Source organism: Fukomys damarensis, unplaced genomic scaffold (genome assembly GCF_012274545.1).
Source record: "Fukomys damarensis isolate Sample0158 unplaced genomic scaffold, DMR_v1.0_HiC HiC_scaffold_15, whole genome shotgun sequence".
In the NCBI taxonomy this organism is placed as follows: Eukaryota; Metazoa; Chordata; class Mammalia; order Rodentia; family Bathyergidae; genus Fukomys; species Fukomys damarensis.
Window position 1 is genome coordinate 1,200,592 of NW_022900927.1, and position 25,147 is coordinate 1,225,738.

The 25,147-nt window shown below is 34.2% G+C and overlaps 1 protein-coding gene across 5 annotated transcripts in view; it reads left to right on the forward strand.

Annotated features, from left to right (window-relative positions):
• The window catches only part of Ccdc91 (coiled-coil domain containing 91), a 261,256-nt gene that overhangs the window by 157,197 nt on the left and 78,912 nt on the right, over positions 1-25,147 (forward strand). For all 5 annotated transcript variants that reach the window (XM_019208148.2, XM_019208150.2, XM_019208149.2 and 2 more), the window contains 3 exons: positions 5,238-5,330; positions 5,423-5,491; positions 7,430-7,606. In XM_019208148.2, coding sequence (XP_019063693.1) covers positions 5,238-5,330; positions 5,423-5,491; positions 7,430-7,606 — 339 coding nt within the window. The remainder of the gene's footprint in view (positions 1-5,237; positions 5,331-5,422; positions 5,492-7,429; positions 7,607-25,147) is intronic.

Consider the following 25,147-nt stretch of genomic DNA (forward strand, 5'->3'; position numbering starts at 1 on the left):
CAAAAAAAAAAAAAAAAAAAAAAAAAAAAAAAGGCAAATCACAGACTGCAAAAAATATTCATCAGACCCATTTCTGACAGTGTTTATATCTAGAATACATAAAGAACACCTATACATCAGTAATTAAAGATGGAAGTAATGTAGATATGGAAGTAACTTGGAAAAAGAATGACAAAAAGTACACAGTAAACATTTGACATTTCACATCATTATGGAAATTCACATTAAAACCATAGTGACGGTTTTTAGTTCATCCACTAAAATGAGTGAAATAAGAAAACTAAAATCACCAAATGGTGATAGGAACTCTCACATGTTGCTAGTGGTCAGTATACCATTTGGAAAAATATTCAGCAATTTTCTATAAAAGCAGCCATGTACTTGCAACAAAAATAAAATTGTGTCCAAGAATATTCATGATTACTTTATTCATGTAGCCAAAACTTAGAAGCAACCCAAATGCCAATCATCAATAGAATTAGTATACATATGATGATACAGTCATACTGAGTAGTACTGTTTAGTGATAATTATGGATACATAAGTGAGTCTTGCACTTTTTTGCGGAGCCAATGAAACTGTTTATAAAATATACTTCATGCAAAGCCAATCTAAAGTGGATAACTAATTTTTGAAATGGATATGAACCCAGTAATTAATTCTAGTATTAACTGTGTAGTATCTAAATTATAGTAATAACTTTACTAAGTAAATCTAAGTTGTGTAATGTCTAAGTTAAGTAATATCTAAATTGTATAATACCTAAGTAACAGCATGTGTTGCTTCGAAGAGAAGGGAACATTTTTGGGCAACTAGAGATATTTGTTACATAGCTAAGATTTGTCAAAGTTCTATAGCTAAGATGTGTATATTTTAATGAATTTTAAATTTTCCTGAAGAAAACAGTACTTACTATGTAGTAGGTTAGTGGTTGGCATTATAGATGACAAAAGACAGGCAGCATGTCTGAAACTGTTGCAGATGAATTATAAGTGAAAGGAGTTTTATTATTTACTTTCTATATTTTTTAAACATTCTACAGCAATATTTTAAAGTACTATAGGATCAGCCATAAACAAAAAAGAAATTAATACTGCCAGATGTGAGATGACATAAGGACTTATAATCATTCTGTAGGTGATTAATAGAGCATTATGAAAATATAGTCTAATAAATATAATGTGAAAGATAAGATTTCACTAAGAATGAATAAAACAAAGCAAATTTACAGAATAAATTGATTTATTTCTAACAAGGCACATCAGGAACAAATTACAGATTTAATCTTGAAATGGACCAAAGAAAAAGTAGGACTATATACCATGTCCGTGATAGATCGTGTGGTATCTTACATTTGGTAGAGTTGGATTCATTAAAAGTGTTCTTCGTAAATGTGATTATTAAAATGAGGAAGAATAGCTTTCTTTTCTTGCTACTTTATGGAGCTTTAACTCCGGAAGTGTTATTATGCCTCAGGTGCACCTTAATACCTAGGTGTACTGGTAAAGTTTGGTTCAGACCTGCATGGAGCACAGACATATCCCATCGTCTCGATTCCTTCCCACTTTGAGGTACCATTGGTACATCTCTGTTGCTCTAAAAGAGCACATTGATTGTGGAAGTAGCCAATAATCCATTATCTATCACCTCCTTTTATTCACTAGTATAATGTGAAAGACTTTCAGATTACAGGAGAAGAGGGGTTACAGGCTTGAAGAAGATTAGATCGGTGGATTACCACTTGGTCAGACCACTGAAGAGTCAGGAAGACTGAACTGTTAGATGAAAAACAAACTGTTAAATTCCACACATTTAAGGGTTATGATAGCTTCAATATTGCTCTATCACAACACAGATTACTTTTACTGATTGCTATTGTCATGAAAACAATCCATAGAGGAGCACATTTTATGAATATATGTTTGGTTTTAAGGAAACTTAACCCAGATCACATGAAAAATCACTAATGTCAGATCTGGAGAGAGACCCTTTGAGAGATGTGGGCAGAGCAGGAAGGACATATAAAAATTTTGAAGGTGGGTTATACTACTTTCTGTCAAAACTTTACCAGTAACTAGATATTAAGGTACACCTGAGGCATAATAACACTTGTGTTCATTGATCGCTCCCTGGGTCCTGGTCTCAGTTAACTGCTTATCAGTCCTATGCCCCTAGGAAGTTTATGTAACCTCTCTATAATTCACTTTAGATACTGGTGAGATGTGACTGATAACATGTAACGAGGATATTGTTTTAGAATTCTTTTTTATTTTAATTGATAGAAATTGTGCATATTTATAGGATACTATATGATGTTTTCCTGTAAGATCCAATGGGCAGTACAGTTTCTACTGACTGTATCACTCTCACACCCTCACACAGGTGGAAAATCTTTAGTTGAACTATTTATTGTAAGTTGAAGGCCATCTGTACTAAAATTTTTAAATATCCTAACACAGTAGCTGGACATAACATCTGGTAAAAAAAAAAATACTAAAATCTTTTAAAAGGTGACTTTTATATGTAGGTACATGTGGTAAATTAAAACACTTATCTACCCTCCCTCTAAGCCCTTCCTCTTCCCAGTGAAGGGATTGGCAGGAATTAAATCTTATTTTAGCAGTACTATGAAAAGAATAGAATCAAAAGCATAGATCATGAGGTCTCAATTCATATTACTTTTATCTTGCAGCTGTTAGTCAATATGTTTGATAGCTATATAATAGTCGGGCTACGTTTAGCTATTAGGTGATTACTTTTTGTGATAATGTGTATATAGAATTTGACTATTGTTGAAATGATTTATTAAAGACCTGGTAAGTTCTGTCTCTCATTAGAAAATGAGAAGAATATAGAAGAATATAGCAGTTTATGGTTAGAGTTTAAGGTGGTACTGCTTCATGTAAAGCACTTTTAACAGCACCTTAAAAATACTTTATAGAAAATGATATGAATGAGCCAGTCCTGTAACCCAGATGTATGTTTTTCAAGAAGATCCATGGTTTCATTCAGGGTATAAGTGGACTGCTTTGAAAAAATAATTTCAAGTTCATTTGTGTGCAAGCAAGCTCAAAAAATGTCTAACATTACAGCATACAGTCATAACTGCCTTTAAAGGAATGAATTTTCCAAACATTACCTTATCATTTTACCTAATGTAACCTCTTTATATTTAGTTCTTGTTGGGCCATTGGTAAAACTTGACCCATTTATAGTTTGAAATTAATCAATGATTTCAATTTGTTTGACTTGCTGTCATAATAGTTCTTTTTAAGAAAAAATATTTTTCTAAGTTATTTATGACTCTGAAAATTTTATTCTGTAGTGGTTATTTTTTGTTATTTCTATTGTATTTACCTCCTTTTCAAGCCTAAAAAGAACATTTTTGGTCGCATGAAATTTATATATATAATTGTTAAGTCTAATTATTTGCCTAGTGTGATGTCTTTGTATGTTTTTATTTTATTGAGTTTATTGGTACATTTTAGGTATACAGTACAGTTACATTCATTATTGGGATCTTGTACCTTTACATGACAAGTCTTGGTTCTCATTTTTTTCCCCTTATCCCTGCCCTCCCTTCACCCTATCCTCCCCTCCCCATTTACAAACACTTTATTTCCATTTTTTCTTTTTCTCACATTGTTTTCTTTTCCCTTATTACCTTTCCCCTACCCTTCCCACTTTCCCTACACCTTTAGCCCTTTTCTTCCCATTTAAAAATGTCAGTTATCTCATTAGGATCTTATGTACTATTACAGTTTATTCACACCAGAGAAACTATTTGGTATTTACACATGTGTGACTTATTTATTTCACTTAGGAGTATATCCTCAATATATATCCATTTTCCTATGAATGAATCTAATTTCTTATTCTTTATGGCTGAGTAGTATTCCATTTTATAGAAAAACCACATCTTCTTTATCCAGTTTCCATCTGATGGGCAAATGGGCTGTTTCCAAGTTTTAGCTATTACAAACTGTTCCAGTATAAACATAGGTGCGCATATATCACTGGTCTTTGTATATTTTAAATAGTTCAATTGCTTTCTGCTACTGTGAAATTCTTGACTTACGTAGAATATAGAATCAAAGTCTTAGCTATTACTTATATAGGCTACTCATTTGTTAGCTGCCTTTCAAAAACTCAGTGTGGCACGAATTCTGAGTCATGTCATTATTTGTGTTACAGTTTGGATTTGTTTTTAAGGAAAAATATATCTTTCATGTGATTTTTCTTATTACTTTTTTAAAAAACAAAGATGAATTGTAACATGATTAAAAGCAGTAATAATAAATTATTGTAACTAGACATGCACTTCTGATCATTTACTCTCAGGATAGACTGCATCGCTGAAAAAAAATTTAAGTCAGAACAACTTTGAAAGATATAAACCTGTTTTAAAACATGATGTATAAGAATGGGTTAAATTTAAAAGAGGCTTGTATATTTCTTGCCTTCTAAATCTGAGAAAATATCTTTTTTGTTTTTATTAACTAAATGAAGAATCCGTGTGACTGGCATTCCATTTCTTAGTTTTGTTTTCATATCAGAGCATGGTTACACAACAGTATCCAGCTCATCCTTATTGGATATATTGAGGCCATGGAAGTCTGATTTTCTTAGCTCCATTGAAGCCTCACATACATACATCTTAATATGTGGGTTTTTTTTGTTAGCACATTGGAATAAAAATAAATACATGAGCTTTATACCCTTTAGTACTAGCTATTATGTAATGTTCCTTTGACTAATTTTATAGATTCATTTTTTGAAACTAGGAAAATCTTGGGGTAAGATGAATTAATATTTCAGTGTCTTCAACCATGCTTCATTAGAAACAAATAATTTTTATAATAGTTGACTATCAACTAAACATTTCATTTTTTTACTTATTATTCGATCACTTCTGTAGTTAGCTAATAATCATTCCAAATTTAGTTTTGAAGAATGATGTATTATCATTCTCTTATTAATTTTCCATTGGCGTATGCATTCTTGTTAGATCTCATCACATCTAGTTTACTAAATTTAGGGGACTAAAATGTATGTAGGTCACCAGTTGGAGGAAGAGGAACTCACTGTATTTGGTCCCTACACCTTCATTTTAAGCAAACTTCATAAAGATTACTTCCTCCAACATATAATTCAATACTTGGGGGCAAATGAGTTCTGTTAGCTGTTTCCTGTGTTGTCATAGAACCATATTATAATTCAGTTATCTTTTCTCGTAGCATCAGAGGCTCCTTGAAATGCTAGATACAGAGAAGGAACTGTTAAAAGAAAAAATAAATGAAGCCTTGAATCAGCAATCTCAAGAACAGAAGGTAATACTTGAAGTGTGTGCAGTGTAGATGCATACATTTTGTTGCTTCAAACAATACATTTAGTGTCTTTCCAAACATCTTATAATTTACAGGAAATATTGGGAAAATGTTTGGAAGAAGAAAGGCAAAAAAATAAGGAAGCATTAGAATCTGCCGCAAAGGTATTTGCATATATAATAATTGGGTCCTGTGTAAGTAAATAGAATTAAATACCAAGTTCATTAACACTGTCAGTCTACTTTTATGTAATATCTTAATCCAGAAAACTCAAGGTTTTTTCCTTTCTTAGTTTTTCTCTTTTACTTATGATGTGACTATATTCTTGTTAAGGTCCTAATGTGTAAGATTTTGATGGCATTGGCTCCCTTTAAATATGGCGTACTAATTATGTATATATATTTGGACACTAACGTCCATTCTAATGTTTGATATATATTGTCGTCTGTGTCAAATTGATTTTTAAAGCCAATTGTAAAAGTGTTTCATCTAAGAGGTGTATTTAGAGCCGGTAAGTGCACATATGTAATATTAACTTTAAGTTTGGAATTAGAATTAAACTTGGTAAACAAATATTAAATGTCTGCTTTGTGTGTATATATCACTAAGCCAGGGCTAGGAATCCAAGAATGAACATGATTTGGTCTTTTTCTTAAAGTATTTATAATCCAATAAGAAAAAATATTAAACAGGAATAAGGCAAGGAGGGATGATTATGATGTGGATGTTATGTCCATGTCGCAGAAGATTTTAAGCAACAGATTACTTTTGAAATTGATCTGAAGGGTGACTGCATTTCTGACTTGAATTTGAATTTAATTCCATAGCTAAGGAAGAAACATTGAAAGCTCGTAGCATAGGCAAATCTTAATAGTGAGTGACATTTGATTTTCAGAAATTGAAGACAGACTAGAAGCAGGGAAAAAATTAATAGGGTACATCTGAAACTTGGGTAAGAGAAGTGAGCTGTAGAAACAGACTAATGGCAGTAGGTTGGAAATGAAAGAAATAGGCAGTCTAGAAATGGGAGATGAAATCACACATTTGCTGTGACAGAAAAGAACCAATTATCTGCAGTCCCAGATTATAGCTTCAAGAAAATAAACAGAACATAGCACTCTTTTTTAAGGAGTTTGAAATAGTTAAAACAGAAATTTAAATTTTTACAATCTATATCAGTGTTGTAGTACTTAAAGATTTTAATCTTGAGATTGATGATGACATGAACAATTTAAATTTTTGTTATGCTACAAAGAAATGTGTTACTATCTGTAACCCAGTGAATCAATCTTTAGCAAACAACAAGTATTTTTAAATTATTCTTTGATAAAAGGAATCAAAGTATTATAAATGATTGCATTGTAACAGGATAAAATTTTCATTTGACATAATTTTCTTTATTTCAGCCAACTTTTGACATTGGTCTTTTATCAAAGTTTAAAGCAAAATCATATAAAGTAGCCACAGTCATCTAAATTGACTACCAAATACTTTTTCCTTTTGAAAACTACTTATCTGTGTATGGGTAAATTTTTTAAACACTTCAACTAAAAATCTATCATTACAGATTTAATATAAAAAGTAGACATAATAACCTAGCTGTTTTCTACTAAATCAGGTATTGAAGTTTATGTACATATAACATTGAAGTTCTCACTTTTTAAATTGGAAATTATGGTTATTTATCACAATGTTTGTTAATATGTAGTACATATAATGACATAAGTGTAAATTTATGTCAAATCAATACTTTTCTTGATATGAATGTCTAATACGATGAAAATAAGTACTAGCAACATTAAGCAAAGCACTTTGACATACTCATCATTTTTTAACATTATAAAAGGATCCTAATAGCACAAGGCTTGGAATCTGCTGCCTTAAGCTAAGGTGTTGATTTCCTTGAAGTATTAGAAATGCCATGGAAATCAGTGAAAGTATTTGTATAAAAGGAATAATGTATATTTATGTAATCATTTAACATGCATAGAAAAGGAATTTTAGAGCTAAATAAGATCAAGTTTTGTGTCTTTGGGCTAACCAAATTTGCTTATTGTATAATCACTCAAACGATTATGTTTTGATCATTAATTGTTTTGAAGCTAGAACAAGAAGCAATGAAAGAGGTAGTTATGAAAGCCATAGAAGAAGAAAGAAAGAATTTGGAAAAGGCTCATGCAGAAGAAAGGGAATTATGGAAAACAGAACATGCAAAAGATCAAGAAAAGGTATCTCAGGCCATTGAAACAGCTATACAAGAACAGAGGAAAATAAGTCAGGTCAGTTAAATTAATTCCTTGTAAACTTGTTTTTCTGATTTGTCTCAAAATGAAGTGGTCTTACTATTAATTTATCATATTTAAAATTAACATAGTGAACATAGCATTATTTAATTTTTAGGTCTTTGATACTAACAATTTTTAGTACTTCAGTGTATTTTTATTTGATATCAAGATTTCTTTCTGGGATTGGTGGTACATGCCTGTAATCTCAGAACTCGGGAAGGTGAGGCTGGAGGATCGTTGGGAGTTCGAGACCAGCCTGGGCTACACAGTGAGTTCCAAGGCAATCTGAACTACACGGTGAGACCCTGTCTCAAAAAATTAAAATAATCTATAACATATTTTACTTCTTTAGTTTTTTTAGAATCCACATTTACATTTAGTGATTTCAGCTACATTAAACCTTTTGCTCTCTGTGTTCTCATGACCCCCACCCGCAGTACACACAAACATAGAGTCAATACAAAATGACATATTTACATAAAAAATACTTTAATTAACTGTTGTACCATTAGTAACTGCAAAAAATGTTCACTATGTTCTCAAAAGAGAGATAAGTATGTTATACATAGGAAGTAACTTTTGATCATTTATATAAACTTTCATCCCTAAATTGTATTTTCCCTAATTGAATTTGCATATTTAATTTTACTTGGATTTGGTGTTTTGTTCATATAGGCATAGAACTTGAACAAATCTTCCCTTAATCAAGTATACAAACCAGAAGATAACATTCATAAAGTCTGTTTCACATAGTCCACGTGTCACATCAACTACCGTTTTTTACTTCTTTTGAATGTAGCTAAAATAACTAACCATTCAAAATAATCTAAATTTTTAGGGCTTTTTAATAATCATAAAAAGCCCTAAAACTTCAAAGTTTTCAGTTTGCAGAATCAATGTTACACTTTTTAAAAGATGTCATTTAAGTTTATCCTCAAGGACACATAGCTACCCATTTATTAGAAAATCTAAATAGATTTGTTCATTATATCTATATAAGATAGCAGTAATAGTCTTTTTTTACTTTTTTCCATTAAAATAATCATTACTTCTAATTGTTACTCTAACCATTATTAGTATCTGCGCCTATTACATATGTGTGCGCACGCACACACACACACACACACACACACACACACGTATGTTATTTATCTGTCAGTTTTGTTGGTTGGAATTCTATGCCAGCAAGGTCAAGATCATTCTTTATTTTTCCTCATTTGGGAGAGTTTAGGGAGTGTTTTTCTCTTTGTTTTGTTTTGCTTTTTGTGGACATAGAGTACTCTTCCAAACTCACATAGATGTGGCTTGTTAGTCACCATGAAATTGAGCAAGACAGCTTGAATGAATTAGCACATATTCATCACCCATATAAAAAAAGTATAACTTGAAGAATATATATTTTAAGGAGTACATGTCTCTGCTGTTAGCCTGTAAGGCACTGGGATAGATAGTGAACTTTAAAATTTTTCCAATGTTGGAAAGTCTTTAAAACTCTTTTTCCAAAGTCTTTAAAATCTTTTTTTTTTTTTTTTCATTAACGCCTTTGAGCTTCACAGGCCTAGGCTAGGAGATAGACAGATACATTACTTTTCTTGAAGTCACATGATCTATTCTGCCTATTTAGACCAGGAGAATAATCAAATTTTTGTGGTGAAACTTAAATCTGTAGTGTTTTACATGAACAATTAAAATGATTGTCTGTCATGTTCCAGGCTCTGTACTTATTTCGGGGGATACAAAAAAGGAGAAAATAATTCCCTGACCATTTGGAAACTAGGATTCTAACATAAACCAAGTAGTGATAAATGTCATGAAAAACAGAGCTGTTTAGCCAGGCATGGGGGCACATGCCTGTGATCCCAGTACTTGGGAGACTAAGGCAAGAGGACTGCCATGAGTTCAAGGCCAGGTGGAATACATTGTACGACCCTATCTCAAAAAATCAAAAATGAAAGAATAAACTCTCTAGGGAATTAGAGGGTGAATAACCCAGTATATAAAGAAAGGTAGTCAGGTAGGTGCTGGCCAAAGAGCCAGTCTTTCAGCTGAGACTTGCGCAGATGTGAGGACTTTGCTTTGTGTATATTTAAGAAAGAGTTTCAAGCAGGAAGAGTATTTCAGAAGTCCAGCAAATGTAAAACTTCTGAGGCAAAATAATGTGTGGTGTAATTATAACTACATGGTTTTGTTGTTATGGGAATTGACAGTCAACAGACCCAATCAAACAAGATAGAATCCAGAAATACACTTGATTTTCTGTAATTTACGTATCTGTAAATATAGCATGACAAATTAGCTAGGATGAGATGAATTTTAACAAATCAGGATTTTTTTATCTTGATTCCATGTAGCAGGTCCATATACTCTGTGAATTTAGTGAAATTATGCAAAATAAAATATATGTTGGTATTTTTTGCAGAGGTGGTCCATACTTTTATTAAATCCTCAGAAGAATTGTACTTAAAGCACAGAATGTTAAAAATATTTTAATTGACTGCTCTTTTCCTTCTGTATTCTCTCTGTAAAATAAATGCCAAATAGACTAAATATTTAAATCCATAAATTTAATGTACTGAAAAGGAATTAGGCACACAGTTGACACTCTTTTAAAGGAAAAAATTCAGTAGGGCTGCTAGAATTGTGAAATGATTGACTCCACAAATGGCCTTCTTCATAACAAGCAGTGAAAACTCTAGCAAAAAAATTTGTTAAAATTCAGTTCTTAGAAATGTAGATAGCAACCAAAGCTTATAATAACCCAAGTGTTTACTTAAGAATGTCTTCCATGTTTTAACTTGCTTTATTCCACTCTTCCCCTTCCCAGATATGTGGATGGTGGCTTTAAAAGCTAAGAGCTAAACAGCCACACTAACTTATGGAGAACCAAAATGCAGAAGTCACTGAAGGGCCCAGATGAGGTTGGGAGCTCCACAAAAGCCATTTCTACACAGATTTGTTATTATTTGACCTGACAGTTTCTTGGAAAGTCCCCATCTTACAGCTTTTCATATTGACGCACCTCAAGGCTCAGTGGGAAAAGCCCTCTCCCCAGGATGTCTGCCAAAAACAGTAGGTGGAGATCATTTATCTTCTCCACTGCCTGGGAAGAGAGGCTGGCCCAAAAGAAGGAAGAGAGGGAGGAGAGAGAAAAGAAGGAACATGTTTTTGCCATAGATAGCTTTGATAGACTTTTTGAAAATATTCCTGGAATTTAAAGTCATACATATGCCCAAGAAAGACCCAAGAAAGCTGTATTCTCCAGTGGATTTTGATTCTGTGAAGGCCAACGTAGAGTTGCAAAGTGCCAATGCTGAAGCTTATGCTTCAGCACATAGAGCCCCTTGGAAAAGGAAGAAAGACTTGATGGCTCACAATATTTAAGTAAATCTCTGTCTGATTCCATTAGCTGACAACTAAACTAACCTATAAGAGATTTTAGAAGCCACATATAACAAGGAATGTAGGCTTTGCAAAATTGTTATGGAAGGCCGGCGATTTAGCTCAGTGGTTCCACTGCCTGCCTTCCAAGCACAAGAACCTGAGTTTGATCCCTGGTACCGAAAACAAAACAAAACAAAAATTATTGCAGAAAGGTTACTACACAAGAACTTTCTAAGAAACGCAGCAGTAACAACAATAATGTTAAAAAGGTAATCTTTGGAGCATAGAAAAGATCTGACATCTGAGGTTGCTACATCATTTTAATGTCTGGTTTTCATCAACAGCAAAAGGCTTATGAGATATTCAGACAAACAGGAAAAAGTGGTTCACTCACCTGGGGGAAATCTAGTTAGTACAGACTACTTGGGTATTGGACTGAATAAAGATTTTAGTTTGCCATTACAATTATATTCAAAGAACTAAAGTAGACCATTTGTCTAGACTCAAGCCTTCATCATATTTATTATGTGTATATGGGATCTTCAGAAATTAGCATTAGAAATTTTGAAGAAATGCGCTCTTAATTTTTAGCATGTATGTCTGTTTTGCTGTAATTACAAGGGAGCAGACACATAGATATACACTTAACTTCTATTCTTTGTTACCTGTAATTATTTTGTTGCAAGAAAATGCCCTTTTCTTTCATCTCCAAATTTATATTTTTCTTGCAGCATATGTTTGGCTTATGTACTAACTTCATTGACTTCTTTGTGAGACGCTCCCACATATCTAACTCTTGTTTGTACTCTTGGAAGACCCTACCTTCTATCGTGTATTCTAGAAAACCAGTCATTGCTTTAGGAGATGAAGTCTCATACAGTTGACTTTAGATTGGTGGACAACTGCTTGATTAAATGTATTTTTGATAATTGTCAGCAGCATAGTCTTTTAGATCATCAAATAGGGTATAGAGGCCTTCTTGTGATAATTCTGCTGTGTCTTCTATAAGACATTCTCTCAACACAGAAATTGTTTTAAAATTCCTCAGAAGGCACTAGAGTTAGTGTATATACGTACATGTGTTTCAAAGTTGAAGCTGTTGCATGTATTTCTTATCTCTTCCTGGTCCTCCTCTTCTCTTGGGTCATCTACTTTTTAACTTACTTAAGTGTATTCTCTAAGTCTTTTAATATCACTTCTTTTTTTTACATTGATTTTTCTCTGTTATGCTTAACAATATTTCGTATCTTTCAACTCATTAATTCTCTAGTTTACTTTTTTTTTTTTTTTTTTTTTTTTTTTTTTTTTTTTTTTGTACCAGGGATGGATCTTGGGTCCCTGCACTTGTGAGGCAGACAGTGGAACCACTGTCTATTTGACTTTTAAAATCCATGTATTAGCCAGGTGTAGTTACTCATGCCAGCTCTTGGGAGGCTGAGGCAGGAGGATCACTGGGGGTGTACTAAGTACAGCCTAGGTTACACAGTGATTTCAAGGCCAAGCTATGCTAGCCTTTGATATTCTACAGTTTTTGTTTTAAAAATATGTCATTTTATTTCCTCTACTTAGTCTGAAGAAAAGACAAGCGTGTTTAAGACAAATAACTTTAAATGGCTACACACCATGCTATGAATATCTGTACTCCCACCCCCATATTAAGACCCTACTTCTGAACATGTTGGTAGTCAGAGCCTTTGGGAATGATTAGGTTACAAGTTCTCTTACTCACAAATGGGAATAGTATCTTTATAAAAGAGTCCCTTTTAGTTTGCCCTTCCTTGTGTGTGAGGACACACTGAGAAGATGCTTAGATAAAGTGGACCCTACTAGACTCTGAATCTACTGCCATCTCATTGTTGATGTCCAGTTTCCAGACTTGTTAAAATAAATTTCTCTTATTTATAAGAAATTCAATTTATGATAGTTTGTCATAGCAGATCAAATAGAAGAGATCAAGCTTATTTTTCCTCTTGTCTGTGATCTTAAACCAGTAGATTTTGATGTCAAGATCCTTGATGATTTTAAAACATTTTTCTTTCTTATTCACATTTTGGCTTAGATTAGTGATTTTTTGTTGTTGTTTTTTAATTTTCTGAAACAAGTCTTAGTTGTTCATTAGCACACAATTTCATCTTTATCATAACATGTGAAAGTAAAATTGAAATTGGAAGATGTAGTATTTGAAGTATGTGTTTAGTGTGGAATTCTTACTGTAGTATTTCTTGATGAAAAATGTGTATGTTTTGGACTTCAACTCTGACAGTTTGCGCTAACTTAAGACTTGCTTGAGCTGTCTCACTGAAATCACTGTCCCTGGTCTTGGCTTCTGAAGCCCTCCTCTCCATAGCTAGTATCCCTTCAAATTCTGTTCAGACTCTTAGAAACACGAGGGCTGGGACTTGGAATTTCTTGCATATATGTAATTGAAAGAAATTCTTTAGAATCTTCATTGATAAGGAAGCCACTGTGCTCAGGTCTGCCTTTCAAAGGCAAGCAATTCATACTTTTTCCTTATATATTTCAGGCATGTGATCTGATGATTTGATATTCCTATACTCTGTAATTATTATCAAACACATTCATCATTGTGCTTGCTGTATGTCAGATTCCCCAGAAATTATTCAGTTTAAAACTAAAAATTGATGCAGTTTGATGAATATCTCCACATTTCTCTAGTGTGTGCGGGATCTTTTTCAAGGGTAGCCATCCCATTCATGAATGCAAACACTTATGAACCTATTCTTCTCAAAAGTCCCATCTCCTGGCAACCACCATTCTGCTATTTCTGTATTTAAATTTTTAAAATTTCATAAACAAGTGAGATCATACAATATTCTTTCTGTGTCTGGTCTGTTTCATTAAATATAGTGTCATCCAGGTTCATCCATGTTGTCACAAATGGCAAGAATTCCCCTTTTTTATGGCTAGTACTCCATTTGTGTGTGTGTGTGTGTGTGTGTGTGACATTATGCTTTTCCATTTATCCATCTATGAACATTTATGTTGCTCCCATACGTTGGCTATTATGAATAATGCTGCATTAAATAAGGAGATCCAAATATCTCAGACACTTATTCCAATTTATTTGATTATATACCTAGAAATGGAACTGCTTGGTGATATAAACAGTGGTGGCAAACCTATGGCATACATGTTATTGTGTTTTTCTTTTAAGACAATAGATGTTAAAGTACAGTTGTTCTTTCTGAACTAAAACTTCAGTTATTTAGCTTTAATTGCAGTGTTGGCACTTTGCAATAATAAGTGGGTTTTGGGTTGCAATTTGGCATTTGGTTTCTAAAGGGTTTGCCATTATTGTTACAGTAGTATTTAGAAAACTTTTTCAGGAACTTTGTACTAATTTCTATAGTTGCTGTGTGAATTTATATCCCACTAACAGTGTACAAAGATTTCCTTGTCTTTACATCCTCATAAATAACATCTTATCCAAGGGATAACTTCCATCCTTGTAGGTATGAAATATTCTCTTGTTGTTCTTTGGTTTACATTTTTCTGATGCTAGTGATGTTGAGGAACATCTTGTATACCTGTTGGCCATTTGCACATCTATTTGCACGTCTTGCACAAATTCACTTCCTTTCTCATTTTTCATGAATTCATTTGAATTTTTTGTTGCTATTGAACTGTATAAATTCTTTATCAGACACATGGTTTGCAAATATTTTATCTCATTCTCTAAGTCAGCTTTTTATTTTGTTGGTTGCTTGCTTTGGTGTATAGAAGTTTTTGGTTTGATGTTGTACACCTGCTTGTCTGTTTTTGCATTTGTTGTCTTTGGTGTTATATACAAGATGTTATTGTTAAGATGAATGCTATGAAACTTCCTTCTGTATCTTCTAAGAACTTTCCAGTTTCTGGTCTCTCATTTAAGTCACTTTGAATTGATAGCTTTATATAATACAAGACAGTGATCCAATTTTGTTCTTTTGCATGTGAATATCCAACACTCTCTTGAAGATACTGTCCTTTCTCCATGTGGACTTTTAGTACCTGTCAAAATCAGTTGTCAAGCATGGTTTTATTGCTGGGTTGTGGGGTGGGGGTTGGTGGGTGGATGTAGGTGGGTAGGTGCTGGGGATTGAACCCAAGGCCTTGTGCATGCTGGATAAGCACTCCTCTGTGACATGTTCCCATCAGTGTGTATGTCTTTTTATGCCAGTACCATGCTGTTTGATTCCTGTACTTTGTAGTAATTTTTGAAATCAGATGTGCAAATAACCTCTTTAGCTTTGTTCTTCTTTCTCAAGATTGTTTTGACTATTTGGAATTCTTTTGGGTCTGGTGTGAATTTAGGATTCTTTTTTTCTTTTTTACTTCTGTTTGTGGGGGAAAAAAACACTATTGTTTTTTTTGTGAAGATTGCATTGAATCATTAGATCTCTGAATAAGAGACATTTCAAAAATATTAAGTGTTTCAATCCAAGGACATAGACTATTTACTTATTTTTTCAATTTCTTTCACAGATATTTTGTACTAATTTTTACTGCTTTAAATGTATTTCTAGTATTTTTTATTCTTCATCCTATTAGAGATGGAATGGTTTCCTTAATTTCCCTTTTCAACAATATGCTGTTTGTTTATAGGAACATAACTGATTTTTATGTTAATTTTATATCCTGTAACTATACTGAATTTATTCTAACAATTCTTTTGATGGAAGGTTTAGATGATAAGATCATGTTATCTACAAACATATTTTTACTTTCTTTCTGATTTGGATTCCTCCTATTCTTTCTCTTGCCCGAATACTCTGACTTGGATGTCCAGTATCTTTGAAGGCATTTATGGAGATAATCATACGATTTTTAAAAATCTTACATTCTGGATTTTTTTTGTTTGTTTGTTTTTGTTTTTTTTTTTTTGGTACTGGGGATTGAACTCGGGTCCTTGCGCTTGCAAGGCGGGCCACCGAACCACTGAGCTAACTCCCCAGCCCTACATTCTGTTATTAGGTGTTACCACATTAAACAGTTTTCAAATGTTGAACCATCCTTATATCCCAGGGATAAGTCCTAGTTAATGGTCATGATCTTTTTACTGTACTATTGAATTTTGTAGTATTGTATTGTATCTATAAGAGGTGATCTAAATGTGTGGTGACTGTTTAAATTTTGTAACATTTATAATAGTAAAAGACATATTACCATTAGCTCCTTCAGAATATTTCCTGTCACTTCACACACTGTTATCTCATTGTTCTTGCCACTTGCTGAAGCAGTTCTGGAAGACTTCTTTCAGGAGTGTCTTCAGAAGATGTGATCAAAATTTGCTTGCGTGCTGCCACCAGGTGCCATCCAGCAGTACGGCAGCTCAGAAAAGCTGTGTGGTGTATCCTCATCCACCAAATTCACTGGGTCTGGCACCACAGGCCTTCTGACTCTTCTCCAAAGTCAAAATGGACATGAAATGTAAATGATTTTGGTTGATTCTGGACATCGAAGCACCCATGACTGTGCCAAGACTTTCACAATGTGGCAAGGACAACTGGGGGTGTTCGGAGTTGTTACGGTGACTGACAGGCAGCAGACCCAAGAGAACAAGGTAGAATCCAGAAATATACTTCATTTTATCCTTTGTTACTTTGTAATCATTTAATGTGCTTTGATTCCTTTATATCTGAATAATTTTAAAGTATTTGTTGTTTGGTAAGGACTGATACTGTAACAGTTTAAATATTAAACTGTATTAGCTGTAAAATTTAAATATTAGCTGTATCTTTCTGTTGTACCTTACATACACACTCATGATGCATTTTGGCTTACGCTATTCTTTTCTTCATGGTGTCTTTCTTTGACTCTGGCATGAGGTACTGTGAGCTTCATCAAATGAGTTTGGAAGTGTTCCTTCTCTTCAATTTTTGGAAGATTTGGAGAATTGGTATTAGTTCTTTAAATATTTGGGAGACTTCACTGTTGTTAAAATCTTGTCTTGCACTTCTCTTTACTGGGAAATTTTTGAATAATGATTTATTCTTACTAGTCAGAGACTCATTTTTCTTTGCCTGTATAATTATTTATCTGTCCTTCATTATTGAAGTATAATTTCTAAAGGTATAATATTTTGTTAGTTTTGATTTTTCCAGCTCTTGTAATGTAGCACCCCATTCCTCTGTCCTTAAAATTTTTACCTAGTTAATAAGATACCCTTGTTTATGACAAGTTACCTGTCTTTCTACTTTTGAAATTATCTCTCTGTCTTGGATTTTCAATGTTTTGATTGTTATGTCCTAATATGGGTTGTTCATCTTGGTGAGAGTCTATTGGACTTTGTGGATTTCCATGCCCATTTCTGTCTCCAGATTTCAGAGGATTCTGGCCATTATTTGTTTGGATATACTTTATGCACATTTCTTCCTCTCTTTCCTTTGAGACTTTATAATGTATGTATAGTTGCTCTGCTGTATCCCGTGTGGCTTTTTCAATCTTTTTTTCTCATTTCCCTACTCTTCTATTCTAATGTCCTGTTGAATATCTGTGAGGAATTTTTCAGCTCATTTGTTGTATTCTTCAACTATATGATTTATTTTCAATGCTTTTTTAATATTTTCTACCTCTTTGTTGAAATTTTTGTTCGTGTATTCTCCTGTCTTTGTTAAACATGGTTATGATGACTATTTTAAATTCTCTGTCAGATAAGTCTTATATCACCATTCTATTACAGCGGATTTCGGAAGATTTATCTTGTTCCTTTGATTGGGACCTCATTCACTGATTATTTATGTTTCCTTTTTTGTTTGTTTCCTGATTTTTGTGTTTGTATTTGTACATAAGAGAATCCAGCTACCTCTTTCACTCTCTCTGGAGTAAGACCCTCATGATCAGAGTGATTGGAGATCGTCGCAGCCTCTGAAACTTTTGTGCTAATCCAAATAACCATGTTTGTTTTAGCAGTCCCAGCTGTCTGGAGAATGTCACATCACTCAGGCTCTGGAAAAGTTGGAGCTTCAGATACATGTTTCACATCTTTACATCCCAAAAGGAAGCACTAAGCAGAAGTGGGGACTGTCACATTTGTTTATATGCTAATTTGGATTCTAATGTTTGTTCTTACTAGCCCCTAGGTATCTAGCGTATGTGAGATCCTGTCATTATTTTGAGACAGGTGAGATGGAAACCAGTACCCTGGGCATTCCCCAGAAAGATTGACCAGATGTGTGGTCAGCCTCCTGCTTCTACTGGCCCCGAAGCTGAGAGCTAGGGGTTTCCTTTGAATAATATGAATAATATGGCACTGTGTCAGGGCTAGTGCTTCTGGTGATAGTAAGGTCTTAAAGTTTCCCCACCAGCTTTGATGTGGCTGATATTTGTGCTCTCCTAAAGAACTTCTCATTTTATGTCTGGATTTGTCATAGAAGATGTTTCTACTTGCATTGTTGTCAAATCATTATGTCCCTGGGGAGGGGTTCAGAGGACCCAGGGTTTTCTGTGCTCTGGCTTATTGCTCTGGAGTGATCAGATTTTAAGACTTTCTAAATTCTCAAGGTGAAGAAAAAAGTAAATTAATAAATTTTTGTGTTAACATCATTGAGAAAAATTAAAATTACTGTAGATTTAAAATACCAGCTAAAGAAAAACAGTGATTTAAAACAAACATATTATGTCATAAATATCTGAGAGTATACTTTCTGAATGATGCTTTCTATGACTTTAACTTATGTATCCCACTTTTTCAAATAAACTTGTAGACATCACTCCATTACTCATAGTCACTTAGAAAAACAGATTGGGGAAAGCAATTAATTATTATAGACTGATTTGTAAAAGTCCCTTGAGTTTAATTAACTACCCTAAATTAATAATAGTACAAGACCAAAAATATACTTTATAAATAGACTTTATCCCTGGGCTAATAATGATAGGAATAGTGCCTGTTCATTCTTTTTGTACGTGGGCAATTTTAAGCGTAAGTTTTAGATTTATAATTAATATCCTTATTACTTTCTTAGGAAAGTGCCTTAAATATTAAGTATTAGAAAAACTGACCAGATACTATCATCTCATAATAATAATGGAAGAGTAATGGTTCTTGTTCCAGTTTCATTTATTGACTTTATTGTAAATAAACACACTAAGCTTTGCTAGCTTTTTCAATGGAAGATATTTTCTGAAGTTTTTATTATATTTGAGGAAAATAGTAATTAATCTTGGTGGGCATGTTCATGGACGTGGCAATAATTGTAATATTCACTGCCACCAACTCAGTTCTAATTGTGCTAGCAACGTTTCTAATTTATTCTACATTTTTTTTCTTAGTCTCTCACTATTTAAGGTAGGTACTTTTACCATCCTCAGTTGTGCAGATTCAGAAACTAAATCTTACAGACATCATGTAGCTTTATGCTGTGTAACTCCTGAGAGGCGGTAACAAGCCACATTCAAATATGGGTGACTGAACCACGAGTTCCTCTAGTCTGCTGCTTCTCTCTTCAACTTCCAAGTGCTATCATGCTGGTGTAAATTACAGATGCAGCTGTGTGGCCATTTCATATCAGTTTTAACTGATTTTAGGAAATGAAAAATCTCAATAAGAGAACCCTGAAGAAGGTATAATTTTCTTCTACTCATGCATTCTGTAACAGTTTTTGAGCATCAACTCTGTACTGACACCTGTCACAGTTTTGCCTGGCAGCACATACAGAAGGAACTAAAGTCCGTAGGTCCTCATGAAACTCACAGTCAACTTGAAGCAAGGTCAGGAAGAAGCAAGGTCATTCCATAGAATGATCCATGTAGCTCTGTGAAGAAAAACATAGGCTTATGTTTGCTGGGTATGGTGATGAGATTTCTTTATATAAGAAATTGAGGAAGTGAGCCAGACTCATAAAACGTCCATGTTGTATGATTCCATTTATGTAAAATTGTAGAGAATGTAAGCATGATATGAAAGAAAAAAAATCAGTTATGAAGGGCAAGGAAATTTTGAAGGTGATGATGTTTATAATTTGTGCCCCACTTACATTTGACAAAAGTATTAAATTGTATATTTCATGTTGGTGAATTTTATTATTTGTAAGTAGTTCCTTTATATTCTTTAAAAAATACAAATGATATTATAAGAAGTTACTAGACAGTGGCAATTTCAACTGGTGACTTCTTTTACTGTGGTGGGGAAAATTGAACTTCATTTTTTATATTAATTCTGTGTCCCGTGAAAATTTTTGTTAAAGGAAAGTATATTTGTTGTAGGCACAAAGAGAATTTTCAAAAATTTGCTGTTCTAGTAAAGTCCTTTTTATATATTTTTTAAAAGTCCTTTTTATAAAAGGACTCCAGTGGATTCAGACTCTGAAACTATGTTCTTTATAATAGTTTATAACCTCAGCCACTGTAATTTAAGGTTTTTCCCCTGCAAAGCCACAGGCATTACAGTCCATGGCTAAATTTTCTTTAAAAAATTTAACATTGCCACCTGACCCTTCTTTTTAAAAAGGAAATGGCCTTTCTGTTTTTGTTTAGTGGTCCAGATAGTTTCTCAAACTTGAAATTTTTCTAGATTGATTTCTTTATGTTTGTTTTAAAGTTTTTATTTAGAGTACTTTGATGGTAGCCTCATTCATAATAGGAAAAATCTTAATGACATTTCTTATTCATATCAGCTTACCTTCTCATCCCTGAAAATCTTTTTCCTTTTGCTATGTTTTTGCTATGTTTTACTCCTATTAAACTTATTTAATAAGACAACCAGTCCAGAGCACTAGGATTAATTCATCCCAGATTCTCTTCTTGTCCCCATTTCTATGCCTTTTCAATTGTCATCCTGTTAAATAATCTTTTAAAATATTGTTCCTTTCCACTTGTAATCATTGCCCTAATTAGTACTCTTATTTTTTATCTTGACCTCCTGCATAGGCTTCTTTATCTCTAGTTTTGTTCTATTTGGAATAAAAAATGAATACCATTTTTCCATTTATAAATTTTTGAGTACCTTCCTGTGCCTAGATAGTAAAGTTCAGGCTATTTAATATTGCATAGAAATCTTTTGGACAACTGCTCCGTACCTTTCTACCTCATTGTCAGCCACCCTGCTTCATGCTTCATGCTTTTAGTACCAGCCTTCTGAGCCCCGTCCAGTGCTGTTACACTCTACCTGAAGTTGACTGTGCCATTCGCTTTCCTGACTAGCAGACCCACTCTTACTTCATAATTAGCTTTTGGGTTTTTTTTCTTTCAAAAAACTTCCCTTTTTTTCCTGTAGATTAAATCAAGTGTTCTTTCTTCTTTTTTGGCATTCAGTATACTACCACCCAAATGTATTATTATAAAGGACTTGTTTCTCTGTTTTCTTTACTGGGTTACAAGTACTTTATACATAATAGCTACATCCTAAACAGCAGCAGATTATAAGATGGTCCAGGACCAGCTCTATTCTTAGGAGGCATAATCTTTAAAAAGTAGACTGGATTTCTAATAACTCAAGTTGGCTCTTTAGAGTGCAGTTAGTTTCTAATTACGTTTTACCAAGAGTAGGGCCACCAAATACAGTCCTTGAATGTCCTTTTCAAAACACGTTCATCATCTTCCATGTGGAATACCAAACTGAAATGATTCTTAGGATTGTTATTTAATGAAATACCTGGAAAATAATGTGGGAAAGTCAAGGATAGTTTGCTTTCAGCTGCAGAAAAGTATTTACTTTATAAATACAATCTGTACTGTCCTCTGTAACACCAAGAATCTGTTTCTTTTCTTATGTAATTACAGATAGTTGGTAATTTCTTACTCCACAGATTTTTTCTCAATTATTAACATTCTAAACTATAATTTTTATAAATTAGTGGTAGATAACTTTCTTAGAAATAATTACTGTAAAATATTTTAAATGCATTTAAAGTATTTATATTGTCACTTTTTAAATGTGGTGTATAGTTAAGTAGCTTAACTGCTCTAAACCTCAAGGTTATATGTGCTTCTCAAAATCGTTCTGAGAACTAAATGAAATTTATATGATTATTTTAATTTTAAAGCTCAAAATATACCGCATTATTTTATATTTTCTTTTAAATCCTTTCTATTTTTGCTTAACCTTGCTCTATTACATACCTCTCTTAAGTCTTTAACTTTGAGTTCCACTAAACCATTTATAATCCAATATAAATTCATTAAACTTAATTAGCATATGTATTGCTTTACTACTGTGTTGATACTTTTATTGTTACCATTACCATTATTATTATTATTATTATTATTATTATTATTATCTTCTTTTTGTAGTAATCATTATGAAATACATAACAAGCACATAGTGGGTAATTATTGGTAATTGTATAATATAATTTCCAACTATGCATTAAAATGCCATGGTATGCTGCAGTGAACTCATAGGAGTGGCATGGGGTATGTTAATTGTTAAAGAACAGCACAGCAATCCGTGAGAACTGCTGAAACCAAGTAAACTACCAGGTTGCCAGTTAATATCCATTTGTGTTAGATTCCTTTCTCTTTGTTTATGTGCTTATGAAGTTAGTTGGGGAGGGGAGTTGAGACAAAAAAGTAAGAACCATACAAAATCCTATGTGGAATAAGACGTGACACTTATTGTTCAGGGTTACTCCAAGACTGAAGAAATTCTGTAAGGCCCAATAAGAAGTCCTTATAACTATAGTCAGGGATGACATAAAAATATTTTCTTTCAATTTTTGCATATTTTAAATTGATTTTGATTTATGAGCCAACTAATTTTAAAAATGGAGCAATTTATATTTCTTTTATGTACTCATTGTCAAAGTACTCTTGGCAACACAAGAGAGAGACAGTAGGGTCCCCATCTGTGTGTAGATTTTCTTTGAATTGATGAAACAAATTCCTTCCATTTCTGCCCCTAATGTCTGAAATGATCATTTTATGAAGAGATTTGGTTCCCAGATTTGGAAGTTTTAGTCCATATGTAGCTTTTAAGCTTTTGGTGGTGGCGGCAGCACAAGGTGGCAGGAGCAGGGTACGGAGGAAAACTACCTTCTGCCTGGTTAGGAAGTGAAGGAAAGGAATGAGCCAGGTTGTCACCTCCAAGGGCTCACCCTGGTGATCAAGGATTTCTCATTAGGTCACACTCTTTAATGGTTCTGTCATTTCTTGCCCTTGTTGCCTTGCTGGGAACCAGACCTTTGCCACCTGTACCTGTGGAGCATCTTAACTATTCAAGCTGTAGGCTTCATGAAAATGAATTATAGGGCTGGGGATTTAGCTCAGTGGTTCTGCTGCCTGCTTTGCAAGAATAAGGTCCCGAGTTCAATCTCCGGTATCCCCCCAAAAAATAAATAAAAAGAAAGAAAATGAATTATACATGTGCACTTTGCATCAGATACACTGTTTTCTTTCTAATAAATGTGTGATTTGTAATAAATATAAAACCTGGTTTCAAAAAAATATTGAGTTGGTAAAATAGAAAAGTTAACCAGGTAGTCAATTGTAAGCTACAGAGACTGATAAAATACAGGTTATTCCATCAGTACACATGAGGAGTCCTAGATTAACCCATTCTGTGAGGAGGGATGGCAAGACCTGGAACATTTCAGGAAAGGCTCCTGAAATATAATGTTTAAAATTGCCACAGCCCCTGTGGCTTATGGGTTCACGGAGTGAAAAAACGACAGTGAGAGATTAAGAAAGACAAGACAAAGAGATTTAATAAGGTATAGGTGGGGCCAGGTGGGGCTCTCAACTCCAGATGCGGGGGGTGGGGGGGAGACCACCAAGCAAATGGTCTCATGTTTGTTTCTAGTGATAAGTGCAGGGGGAGGGAAAAGGGCTGGTCTGTAACTGCAGCCAAGGTCTGCAGGATATGGTGCTTGATGTTCCTTTGTTGAATGGGCAAGGAGGAAGACAGCCCTCTTCTTGGCCAGGCCTTGCTCACCACACCCTGTCTTCACCTGTTCTCCTCCGGTGGGACCCTGCCTCATTCTCAGGAGGAAGTGAATGGGTGCAAGTTCCTCGTTCCATGCGGGGGCCCTGCGTCATCCTTAGGGGGAGGTGAGTTAGGCCTGGCCACCATTATCTAGGGTGCATCGCTGCCAGTGTAAACTGAGGCATCATGCAGGAGGAGAGGAAGGCTTGATTACCTGGGGAAGGAATAAAAGGGATCATTCCTGACTGGAGAGAACGGCATGGACACAGAGCTGAAGGATGGGTTTTTCTGTGTACATGACAGAACGGTAGCTGTCAAGACTACCAGCACAAGGAAGGCTTTGTCATTGTCTTCAGAGTGCTTACCTGAACTGCAGGGATACGTCCAATTCACAAGTCCCTCTGGTTGGGGGCAGAGCGGTGTATGACAAAGCAGGACTGGTGGAGCATCTGAAACCGCAGCAAAAGAGATAAGCGTGGTGGTTGGTAGATATCAGTATGACAGAAAGTGAAAATGGGGGCGGCGGGATAAGTGATACAACACAAACATGGAATCAACGTGCTTGAGTAGACTATAAGAACCTCAGCTCAGATAGGCACATTCACAGCTGACATGACGTGTGCCCTGCCGAAGTAAGCACTGCCCGTGACACTGTGTGAAATAGAAGCCACCAAAGCCTTTGCTGGCACAGCGGACAAGGGCTGTGGACTTGAGGCGCGATTGACTGGGCTGCAGCTGGAGGGCGCTGAAACTTAAGGGAGAGGCCCACTTGCCAGGCAGAATGAGGAAGGCCTTGCCCTTGTGGGGGCAGTTAATGCAGCGAGGCAAGGCAAATGCACACTTAGGAAGAAGACCTGCTCTGGTGCCTGAAGATGGGAAGTGAGATCATAGGTATCTGACAGAGTTCCACTCCAATAGGTGTAATCGGGATCTGTGTATTAGGGGAAGTAACCCAATCTTATCATTCTTAATGTGCCTGTAATCTGAATAACAGTGAATGAAGCAAAGAAAGGTACTTTACCAAATTGGTTTTAGTGCTTCACAGTTCCTTAGTTATTTCATTAATTCCTCACAACTTGATTTTCAAGTAATAAATTATTCTAGTTACATTATATATGGAAGATATTTATTATCAAGCAGCAAAGTATTTAAGTATTGTTAATTTCATGGTATAGTATCAGGTTTATATTTTTTATGTTTATCTAACCTAGGTGTAGTTGAGAAAAATTATATTCAGCAGGTACGTTACTATCTGTGCTGCACAAATTCCAGACTCAGTTATTTTGCCACAA